Source organism: Mastigoproctus giganteus, chromosome 8 (assembly GCF_048544385.1).
Source record: "Mastigoproctus giganteus isolate SK-2022 chromosome 8, ASM4854438v1, whole genome shotgun sequence".
Taxonomy (NCBI): Eukaryota; Metazoa; Arthropoda; class Arachnida; order Uropygi; family Thelyphonidae; genus Mastigoproctus; species Mastigoproctus giganteus.
Genome location: NC_143582.1, coordinates 65,706,267 through 65,718,921, shown reverse-complemented (window position 1 = coordinate 65,718,921; position 12,655 = coordinate 65,706,267). Strand labels below are relative to the sequence as shown.

At 39.1% G+C, this 12,655-nt stretch overlaps 1 protein-coding gene across 2 annotated transcripts in view; it reads right to left on the bottom strand.

Moving 5' to 3' along the window:
• Nucleotides 1–12,655, bottom strand: part of LOC150081583 (phosphatidate cytidylyltransferase, photoreceptor-specific-like) — a 164,553-nt gene that overhangs the window by 72,201 nt on the left and 79,697 nt on the right. For both annotated transcript variants that reach the window (XM_090379444.1, XM_090379445.1), the window contains exon 9: nucleotides 2,645–2,791. In XM_090379444.1, the coding sequence (XP_090235570.1) occupies nucleotides 2,645–2,791 (147 nt within the window). The remainder of the gene's footprint in view (nucleotides 1–2,644; nucleotides 2,792–12,655) is intronic.

The following is a 12,655-nucleotide window of genomic DNA, read 5'->3' as shown; positions in this document are numbered from 1 at the left end:
ACTGCCCTCTTCTGAATGGAATCGAGAAGCCTGAGAGAGGTTTTGGGGGCACCACCCTAGATGTGGGAACAATATTCCATGGCAGGGCAGATTTGCGATTTATACAGAGTAAGCAGCTGTTTGGAAGAAAATTAACGCCGAGAGGGAAAGAGAAAACCAAGTTTTTTAGATGCAGAGGAAGCAATATTTGTAATGTGCTTGTGCCAAGAGAGATTAGAAGTCAGGGTAATCCCCAAAAGAGATATATCATTTTGCCTAGAAATCGGAGTGTCACTAAAGATAAGCATAGGAGCAGAAGAATCCTTTTTGCGAGATATAAGGCAAGACTGAGTTTTAGAAGGGTTGAAATCAACTAAATTGTCTTTGCCCCACTGGAGAATTACCTGAAGATCGGCATTTAAGGAATTGGCAGCAGATTTTCGAGAACTTGAAGCTGATTGAGCTGGACAAGCTTTCTCAAAATGGAAAGTTGAACGCAATGTGCTATCATCGGCAAAACTATGGATAGGATTTCCAGTCAATGGAAGAAGGTCATTGATATTCAAGAGGAAAAGGGTGGGGGAAAGAACTGAACCTTGGGGGACACCAGCATTAGTGGAGAAGTTAGAAGACAGAGAGCCATCTACCATCACCCTCAGTGAGTGATCAGAGAGAAAACTGGATAACCAATTACTAAAAACAGTTGGCAAACCATAAGATGGAAGCTTGTTTAGAAGACCTTTATGCCAAACACGATCAAAAGCCTTTGAGATGTCAAGAGCAACTACTTGTGTTTCACCGAACCTTTCCATTGAATTAGTCCATAAATGGGTAACGTAAGCCAGAACATCACCAGTGGATCGACACCGACGGAAACCATACTGGCGATCGTTGATCAGACGGATGGAAGGTTTCTAGGTAGTTTAAGAGTTGGCAGTTATTTGATTTCTCCATTACTTTAGAAAGAGTAGAAGTAATTGCAATGGGACAATAATTGGATGGGAGGGATTTGTCACCCTTTTTAGGAACTGGCTGGATATGAGCAAATTTCCAAGCAGAAGGAAAAACACTTTTGGAATAAGAAAGTGAAAAAAGGCGGCAAAGAATAGGAGTAAGTTCAGTAGCACAGGTTTTGAGAACAAGTGGAGAAATACCATCAGGACCTGGAGCTTTCTTAGCATCAAGATTCATCAAAATCCTTCTGATATCCTTTTGACGGAAGACCACAGGAGGCATTGAATGGAGCGTGTTAGGAATGGTGGGAGGTGTTTTACCAAGATCATTAATACATGAGCTCGAAGAAAAATGGGATGCTAGCAGGTCAGCTTTATCCTTGGCTGAAGTGACAACAGAACCATCTGGTTTGGACAGAGGTGGGAGCAGAGATGGGCAAAAGTTGCGGCCAATAGCTTTGGCAAGAGACCAGAATGCTCGGCTACCATTAGGGCAAGAAGCAAGTTTTCTACTCTTAGCCTGTTCAAACTCTAGTTTGGACTGATTAATAACTACTTTACAATTGTTGCGAGCTTTGGTGTAGGCAGAAAATGAAACTGAAGAATTAGAAACAAGCCAATTACGATATGCAACATTCTTCTCTTGGACAGCCTTAGCACATTTATTGGAAAACCAAGGTTTAGATAAAGTACGAGATTTTAAAGTGGAGTGTGGGATAAAGGATTCCATTCCTGCAAGAATAATTTCACTGACACGATCTGAGCAAACGTTGACATCAGAAGTTTTGAAACAGTAATCAGACCAAGGAAAAGAAGAAAAGAAGTCTCGCAGGTCATCCCAATTTGCATTCTTGTAATGCCAAACAATACGAGGTTGGGAATAGCCATGAGATAAAGGTTCCATTGGAGAAGAGACAATCACCAAGTTGTGATCTGAAGTGCCTAAAGGACCTCTCACTTCAACCTTGTACTTAGAAGGGTTGTTTGTGAGAAAAAGATCAAGCGTATTGGCTGTATGATTAGGATTGTCCGGTATTCTTGTAGGTGGTGGCATTCTACTGATGGCATTCTACCTCTTGCTCAGACTACACATGGGGGGGGGCATAAATTCAAATTGAGAAAGTATGGATTTCTCTCGCTGAACTATCAGTGAGAGAAAGATAGTTCAGTGAGAGCATTTGGGTCTTCAAAGCACCACTAATGTGATCCTGAAAAACAGTGAAGATACAATACGGGTAATGCCAGTACACTTTACATAAATAGCAATATACTACCCTACTGGAGCAGTGCTTTTTATTTAGAGTAGTGAGCTCATAGTGAAGTGCATCCAAAATATGGGATCAATGCACTAAGTAGGAAGCTAAATTTGCTCAATGCTATGTATAAAATGAGGCTATGCCCTTCTTGTGCAATAGCTAGTGCATCAAATGCTTAAAACTTCAAAATACATAAATAAATTTTCTGTTTATACTACAGGACAGCAACATATGCATTATGTAAAGTCACACTGTATTTCATATTAGTTTTGACCATAACTCTTTCATGCATCTGTTTATTATTCAGGAGCATCTTGCCCCCCCCCCCAACAAGATTCAAAGGTTCTTAAAATGCCAAGGGTAGCATTCCCAATGGAAACCTCTAGTTTAATATAAAGTTGTTTTTTTTCCCCTATATTACATTTATAGCACATAGATATATTTAGTAATACTCACCAGGCTACAGAGAAGTTGGATGGAATTAGGTAAACTATAATTCGATGGCAGGAACAATGGAGATGGAGTACAATCTGAAGACATATGGCCATCAGTGTAACCAATTGGACACACAAAGTATTTATACTGACATATAATATAGGAAGCCTATAAAAGATAAACCATTAATTAAAAATTGAAACAGTAGGCAGCATTTCAGAAAAGCACCTTCCTGAATTTAAAAACTGCAACACAAACACAATTTGATAACTAATTCTGGTACTTAAATTTTCAAAAACAAAATCCAAATAGTATATTCATCAGCAAGCAATAATTATATTATGTAACAAAAAAGTTCATTTTCATATTTAACTATTTTTTAAATGCAATTTGTGTGTTAAATCAAATGGTTTCATTGGTTTTTCTCTCATGTCAGTATTTTGTCAACAGCTGAAGGTTTATATTTTCAATACTGCGATATATTCCCAGTGTATTAGCAGTATTGATTCAAAGTAGTAGTCTGTAGTATTCATACAATAAGGTTGTTTGTGTGCTTTTTCAGTTTGCTATGGTTACCAAAGGAAAGTGTAAGTTATCTCCAGGCTTTTTGTCCTGTGTTTGTGGATATTACTTAAATTCAAAGTAGGTGAAGCATATCACTGGTGACACCAAATTTTGCAGTGTATAAGAAGTCTGTTTTGGAATGCTTATGGGTGATCTAAACATATTTTGCGCACAACATTTCTGCTGTGGTGGATAATTTCTTAGATGTTAAAATGTATACCTTTTACCATAGGTTGAATATGGAGAGAGGCAACAGACCATCATGATAACTCTTACAGAGAAAATTCTTTGGAACTGGATGACAAATCTGGGGAACAGGATAACTGGGATTACACCTTAGAAGCTTGTTAATGTAAAGTGCCACATTTCTCTAATCAACAAGAACTGGATGAATGAATGAAAGACTGGTCTAACTAAATCTGATGCATACAGAGGCACCTGACATCTCATTTTACCTGGTGGTAGTGGTGGGTCACCTGATCAGTGATCCTCTAAAATAATGCTCCTGCATTAACTGTTACTCAATGATTAAAGAGCCAAATATTTTTCTTTCTTCCTAAATATAGTAAAATATTTAGTGAAATAGTTTCTGAAGCAATTTTTTTATAGTTTTTGAAAACTGTGCACAAGAACCTGTCAGGTGACCCACCAATTTTTTTACAACTATTTGGCTTTTTGCTGGGAGTCTGTTTTGGAAGTGGCATGGTACCAATAAGTGCCAACCTTGTGTTAATTTACAGTTTCCAATTACTTGTTTTTGTTCTTCCACTAGTTCAATAAACATGGTCTTACCCTAGTTGTTATTGAAAGATTTCTTGTTTTCACATAGTAGAGGCAGAAAAACAAAAATCTACATTATCTCAAGTTGACCACTACACTGCATGAAGCAAGATACATAGTTTCAAATTTCATGCACTGTGAAGTGTACCAAACTGAAAATAGAAGTAACTAATAGTGTCAAATATACATAATGCATTTTTAATTTTTTTAATAATATATATATTATAATAACAATAAGTTGTATGAATAAAACAGAATGTCTAATGATAATATATCATAGTGGATTATGGATCCAGGAAACTGCTACTAATAGCAGAAGTGCCCAGCAACCATAATGAAATATAGGTAAATAGATTATTTTATTATTTTTTTTTTTTTATGTAAACCCCAAACACAAGAGGTATTAGAACCTATAACACTTAGTACCATGGTTGGGTTGGAGGTTGAGAAGACGAAAGAAGATATTTGTTGACACTGGACTTGAACTTCTGCAGACTGTAATTTTCAGGAAATACTTATGAAGGAAGGTTGTTCCAGAAAATGGCAGTTGAGTGAATTAACGAGGAAGAAGAAATAGTTGGTTCTGTGAGTTTGAAGTTGGACAGTAAACGGATGTTGGCTGGCGGTGGCACGTGTTCGGACTGTTTTGAAAGAGAGAGAGAGCAGGTATTATAGAAGCCAATTCAGAAGAACAGTACCCATGGAAGTATCTGTAGAAGAGGCATGCAGCAGAAACAGTACGTCTATGAGGCAGCGAGAGGAGAAACTCTGTTAGAGATGAATCATTAATTAACCTAACTGCCCTCTTCTGAATGGAATCAAGAAGCCTGAGAGAGGTTTTGGGGGCACCACCCCAGAATATGGGAACAATATTCCATGGCAGGACGGATTTGCGATTTATACAGAGTGAGCAGCTGTTTGGAAGAAAAGTAACGCCGAGAGCGAAAGAGTAAACCAAGTTTTTTAGATGCAGAGGAAACAATATTTGTAATGTGCTTGTGCCAAGAGAGATTAGAAGTCAGGGTAATCCAAAAAAAAAGAGATATATCATTTTGTCTAAAAATCGGAGTGTCACTAAAGATAAGCATAAGAGCAGAAGAATCTTTTTTGCGAGATATAAGACAAGACTGAGTTTCAGAAGGATTGAAATCAACTAAGTTGTCTTTGCCCCACTGGTGAATTACCTGAAGATCGGCATTTAAGGAATTGGTAGCAGATTTTCGAGAAGTTGAAGCTGATTGAACAGGGCAAGGTTTCTCAAAATGGAAAGTGGAATGCAATGTGCTATCATCGGCAAAACTATGGATACGATTTCCAGTCAATGGAAAAAGGTCATTAATATACAAGAGGAAAAGAGTGGAGGAAAGAATTGAACCTTGGGGGACACCGGCATTAGTGGAGAAGTTAGAAGACAGAGAGCCATCTACCATCACCCTCAGTGAGCGATCAAAGAGAAAACTGGATAACCAATTACTAAAAACATTTGCAAACCATAAGATGGAAGCTTGTTTAGAAGACCTTTATGCCAAACACGACCGAAAGCCTTTGAGATGTCAAGAGCAACTACTTGTGTTTCACCGAACCTTTCCATTGAATTAGTCCATAAATGGGTAACATAAGCCAGAACATCACCAGTGGATCGACACCGACGGAAACCATACTGGCAATCGTTGATCAGACGGATGGAAGGTTTCTAGGTAGTTTAAGAGTTGGCAGTTATTTGATTTCTCCATTACTTTAGAAAGAGTAGAAGTAATTGCAATGGGACGATAATTGGATAGCAGGGATTTGTCACCCTTTTTAGGAACTGGCTGGATATGAGCAAATTTCCAAACAGAAGGAAAAACACCTTTGGAATAAGAAAGTGAAAAAAGGCAGCAAAGAATAGGAGTCAGTTCAGGAGCACAGGTTTTGAGAACAAGTGGAGAAATGCCATCGGGACCTGGAGCTTTCTTAGCATCAAGATTCGTCAAAATCTTTCTGACATCCTTTTGATGGAAGACCACAGGAGGCATTGAATGGAGCGTGTTAGGAATGGTGGGAGGTGTTTTTCGAAGATCAGTAACATATGAGTTGGAAGAAAAATGGGATGCTAGCAGGTCAGCTTTATCCTTGGCTAAAGTGACAACAGAACCATTTGGTTTGGACAGAGGTGGGAGCAGAGATGGGCAAAAGTTGCGACCAATAGCTTTGGCAAGGGACCAGAATGCTTGGCTACCATTAGGGCAAGAAGCAAGTTTTCTACTCTTGGCCTGTTCAAACTCTAGTTTGGACTGATTAATTACTGCTTTACAATTGTTGCGAGCTTTGGTGTAGGCAGAAAATGAAACTGAAGAATTAAAAACAAGCCAATTACGATATGCAACATTCTTCTCTTCAACAGCCTTAGCACATTTATTGGAAAACCAAGTTTAGATAAAGGACGAGATTTTAAAAAAGGATTCCATTCCTGCAAGAATAATTTCACTGACACAATCTGAGCAAACGTTGACATCAGAAGCTTTGAAACAGTAATCCGACCAAGGAAAAGAAATCTCGCAGGTCATCCCATTTTGTATTCTTGTAATGCCAAACAACAAGAGGTTGAGAATAGCCATGAGATAAAGGCTCCATTGGATAAGAGACAATCACCAAGTTGTGATCTGAAGTGGCTAAAGGACCTCTCACTTCGACCGTGTACTTAGATGGGTTGTTTGTGAGAAAAAGATCAAACGTGTTGGCTGTATGATTAGGATTGTCTGGTATTCTTGTAGGGTTTTTTTTTTTTTTTTTTTTTTGGTAGTTGGCGCATCGGCTTCTGTGGCCATAATGCACCTCCCAAGGTTTTTGCAGTACTTTGATCCAAGCCCGAGGCGGGATTCGAACCCGCGACCTTTGGGTTGCCAGGCAAGCGCTTTACCCACCTGGCTAGCCCGGTCGGCATTCTTGTAGGTAAATGAACAATCTGTGCAAAGTCATTAGTATTGCAAAAGCCTCAGCATCTCGACCAGCTGGGTTGGTATGACTAGAAAATGGAAGCCAGCTGTAGTTGTGAACATTAAAATCACCAAGGAAAATTACCTCCCTGTTAGGAAAGTTGGACTGGAGAAAGTCAAGTTGCAAAGAGAGGAAGTCAAAGAGCTCCAAGTGATTAGTGGATTTGGGTGAACGCAGATGAATTTGACACAATGAGGTAGAGAGATTTTAAGCCAGAGAAGATCGAAAAGTGGAGATTCCAAATTACCAAGTCTCTGACTGGGAATGTCGGAACGGACATATGCACAAGTACCACCTTTGAGGCGAAAGGAATCATACAGCGAATAATTTGGGCAACTGAGATGAGCAGTAGTTGAATCAACTGATAACTGAGATTATGTCAGAAAAAGTACATGGGGTTTGGCAGACTGCAAGTGGAAATGGACATCGTTAAGATTAGAATTGAGACCACGTATATTTGTGAAATGAATTAGGAAGTGCTTGGGAGGTTTAGATCTTTTCGCAGATAAGCTTGCTCTATTAGTTTGACAATTCATGGTGTATTCAATAGTAAGAAAAAGTGGGTGGGACATGCTGTATGAAGTAATGAAATTTTGGATATGGCATACACATGGTAAGAATATACCGAGATCCTTGACATAACGTGGCCTCGACAATGCTCCCCGCATACACACTACTCGGATTCCCTTCAGTCACTATCTGGCAGAGTAGAGGTAGCAAGATTATACACTAGCTGATCCGGAAGCCTCCTAGAGAGTTACCAATAGGTTTGGTCCAGTGTACTAATTAGCGGCCGGCTTGCGAACACCGTTTTAGAGCTGTACCGGCGAATTGTAAGGAATATTGGATCTCGCCACAATGTTCATCATAACCTCAAAAGTCATCAATCATACTGCATGATGGAAGAGATAGGGATGGGTTGACCGGAACTTAGCTCTAGAGACTAAACAAGCGTTCCTCCACTTCAAGCCTCCAATAAGCAAAGTGGTGGTATTGCACCGGTTGATGAGAGTCATCTACCACCTAGTACTGCCTGGTAACATAGAGGGGCGGCATTCCTCCATGTGGTGTGGGCGTCACACCTCGACCCCTGCTTACGTTGGTTTACACCTGAGTGGTCACCCACCATGTACTTGTGCATGGAGATTATACCCAGGATTACTAACAGTCCCACCATGGTGAAAGTGCAAGCAGAGGATTTGGCTGTCACAGACTGTCCGGACTTCACCGAAATTGGGTTTCCTTGACTTGAGTGTCACCCGAATATCAGTTCCATCAGCGTTTTAGACTCCCAGGTAGTAAGTGCAGCTTGTCTGGCATATCTGAGAGAATATCTGTGACAACCTCAAGGACCATAAATAAGAGTATGAGTACTGACCTGACAGGTGTAGCTACAATTGAAAAAGTAAAAGTGCCTGAAAAATAAAAGCAGATTACATATAAAATTATATAAATAAAATTAAATGAAAATATATAAGTGGTACTTAATGCTGCAGTTCCTAAGAATTTAACAATGTTTTCAAGGGTTGGCAGCCAAAACCGTAGGAAGCACAGCAATAAGTGTTGGGTCCATTATTCTTTTCTGTATTTATAAATGATATTGATGATGGTATATCAAGCTGAATGTCCAAGTTTGCAGACGATACGAAGGTTGGCAGGGTTGTCAAGGACACTACTGACACTATGCTGCTGCAACAGGATCTAGAAAGGTTGAGCAGATGGGCTGAGAGGTGGCAAATGAAGTTTAACATTGACAAATGTAAAGTACTACACATGGGAAACAGCAACCCCAGAGCAACGTATCAACTCTGTGGTACTACACTGACAGTGGTAGAGAATGAAAGGGACTTGGGGGTGGTTGTGCAGGCAGATATGAAGTTCTCTGAGCAGTGCAGACGGGCTGCAAGAGTAGCTCATGGAGTATTGTCAATGATATACAGGAAGTTTTCCAGCAGGGATAAGGAGGTGATTATTCCATTGTATAAGGTGATGGTCAGGCCACACCTAGAGTACTGTATACAGGTCTGGAGGCCTCATTTCAAGAAGGATGTAGAGCTGCTGGAACGAGTACAGAGAAGGGCAACAAGATTAGTGAATAGAACAAAGGGGTGCTCTTACGAAGAAAGGCTTAAGTTTTGCAAATTACAGTGTCTGGAGACTAGGCACCAGCGAGGTGATCTGATAGAGGTGTATAAGGCCTTGAATGGTTTAAGCATGCTCAATGCTGATGGGATTCTTCCTCTAGCTCCGAAAAATCACCTGAGAGGGCATAAATTCAAATTGAGGAAGGACGGATGTAGGATGGACGTGCGGAGATTTGCCTTTAGCCAGCGGGTGGTTGGTTGGTGGAACAGACTTCCATCCCTTGTGGTGGAGGTTGATAGCCTAAATAAGTTTAAGGCTCAGCTGGACAGGTATTTTGAACGAACAGAGGGGTGAAGTGGAAGTGGGTTTTTTTTTGGCTGATGCTGCATAAGCTTGCTTTCTTGCATCAGATGCCTCTACTAATGCTAATGCTAATAAGCAAGGTCTCTGTTTCTGTTATGATGTATACTTAGCAGCCAGAGCAAGTGGGCAAACGTATACATCATAGCCGAAACAGAGGCCTTGCTGTCGAGTTAGTTAGTTAGTTAGTTATTTGGTTTTTAGGAGCATTAGCAACTAAGGCCATATTGCTCCGGGATATGCGGTGGTCATTCCTTGACTTTTCCGCATCCTCCGTATTTGATGGTGACGGGCTTGAACCCCGGTCTAATCAAGAAGCGTGTGCTACGCACTGCTGCTGCTCCTTCCCACCTGGCTACGGAGGCACCCTTGTTGTCGAGGGACCTGCTTTAGATATGGGTAACGCAATCCCGGACTGCCCAAGCACCACTGCATTCCCTTTCTTCCAATTACTTTTTGCTGTTCATATACACTATATCTTATATCTCGTGCACGATTAAGCTGGCCGAAAGCAATAATCGAAATACTATTTTTCTTCTACTACAAAGTTTAGAGGCCTTCTATGATACTTTGTGTGTCTAGTTATCTCTCCTCTTTGCTGGCTCATTTGCTTAACTGCCTACTTCCCCGTCACACTTGTACATTCACTTTGATCAATTCACACCTCCCCCCCCCCACCCCCATACTTGGGGTTACTTTAGCCATTCTAAATATGCTGGGAACTTTCAGTGTACTTCTTCAGTCTCCGTTACAGACCTGTAATGTTCACTTCACTTGGCAGTTCGACATTAAGTTGTCATATCCTGGCTATTTTCTTTCATCCTGATATTTTGCTAATATTCGGTAGGGCTGATTGCTATTTTTACTTTAACTGGAATCATTTTTTAAAAGATTTTTCCTTTAAATGGAATCAATTGGTTTTAAATTTAGCTTTATTTTAGTATTATTTTGGCTTTGTTTTTTTTTATTTCTTTTTGGTCTCTGTTGGGTTGGCTATGAGGTATACGTTTGCCCGCTTGCTTTGGCTGCTACATATACATCATAACAGAAACTGAGACCTTGCTTATTGCTGTTGTTGTGCTTCCTTTGGTTTTGGCTGCTGACCCTTGAAAACGTAGTTAAAATCTTAGGAACTGCAGCATTAATTACCATTTATATATTTTCATTTAATTTTATTTATATAATTTTATAGGTAACCTGCTTTTATTTTTCAGGCACTTCTATTAATTTTTTCCATTGTACCTACACCTGTCAGGTCTGCACTCCTACTCATACAATTATTTAATCTATTTACCTATATACAGGGTATCCAGAAAAAATATATACACACTTGATCAGCCCATATAACTCAGTAACCTTTTTTTCTTTTTTCAGCTGCAAGTTGGTGGTAATAATCGGGAAGACTAGACTTACATTTGAACAGCAGCAATTTGTGTTGAAGTGGTACTGGTAGTCAGAAAATATCAACGAAGTCCAGAGACAGTTTAAGAGTGAATACCACACTGAACCAAAGCGTCTCACAATTTCACATATTTGTGATAAGTTTGAAGTGGATGGCACTGTGCAAAATGTACACAGGCAACAATCAGGAAGCCTTGCACATCCACGAGAGCACAAAAGGTTCTGGAACTTTTCCAACAAACACCAAGGAAATCTGTCTGACAAGTTGCTTGTGAAACAGCAATCCTCAAATCCAGTGTGCATAACATTTTAAAGTGTGCAAAATGGAAAATCTATATTTGTGAGCTATTTGAGGATGATGAAGACTTATTTTCAACACGATGGGGCACCTCCCCATTTTCATCGTGATGTTAGGGCTTATCTGTATGAAAATTTCCCAAACAGATGGACTGGGCAAAGAGGCAGTGTTGAGTTCCCTCCGAGTTCTCCAGATCTAACGTCAGTAGATTTTTATTTATGGGGATACCTCAAAGGTAAAGTTTATCCACAAAACCAGCAACAATTGCTGAATTATGGAAAGTTATTGAAGTAGAATGTGCAGCAATATCACGATATATCTTAGGTGATGTATGCACTTCAGTTTCTTGACGATGTCGATAATGCTTGCATGAGAATGGAGGACAATTTGAACACTTCTGTTAATGCATATTTTTTTCTCACATTTTTTCTTCATTATAAAATTATAAAATTGAATTTATGAAAATACACATAGAAGTTATTAACAATCAAAGTGTGTATACATTTTTTCTGGACACCCTGTATACATATAATAATAAATACATATAATGCCCATGTTTGAAATTTTGCATGCTTCAATGGTTTTTTTAAACTGTAAAATGGATGAGACTAAGAAATTGATGCTTCTATTTTATGTCTAAAACCTTTTTTTCAATTTTCAGCAGTATTTTAAATAAATTTTTGTTTTTTTAAAAATAAAAGGTGTAAGACTCAGCATGTATTCACATTTTAAATTTTTTTTTATCAAACTTACAACAGCAGCACACACAGTATGTGTTTCATTAAAAAAAAAGATGAAATACTGGTACTACTTAAGCACACAATTAAAAATAATAACAATAATAAAACATGGAATCTCCTGGATTCCGCCTGCAAGACTTCACACATAGAAAAAGACACATCACTTATGCATGTTTTTAACACCAGTGCAAAATTCTTGTGGTATTGTTTTCATTTCATTGTTCTTGATGAAGATATTGGTATTAATTGCAATCCAGAAGAGGGTATTCTTTTCGTAAACAGTTGAAGTAAAAATATGAAAGCTGTATTGCTTCACAATGGGAATCTACCCCCACAGCATTCTGTTGCATGCTTTGTTCATATTAAAGGAAACTATGGAAATATTAAGCATGAATTAGAGTCCCACTCTAAAAAGTATTAAAGTATGATCAGTGTAAATGGGACGTTTGTGGGAACTTAAGGTGCTAGGATTTCTTCTGGATTTGCAAAGTGGTTTCACTAAGTTTTCCTTGTTTTCTCTGCCTCTGTGGGAAGGGCAATAGATCAAGTACTGTAGAAGGGAGTCATTTGCCAGAAATCAGTTGCAGCTGGTACACACGCACGTGTGTACACACACACACGCACACTGGTTACTAGTGTGCAAACCAGCCCCATGGTTCCAAGAAACAGTTTTTCTTCCACCACTCCATATTGTTGGGACTGGTCAAATAATTTATTATATCACTGTAGCCTCAAAGTGACACCATAAAGCATATACAGTCTATGTTTGCAAAAAGAAAAGGTAGTATATTTATTGGTTTACAAGTTAAGAAATGTTGGCTTCGCAAG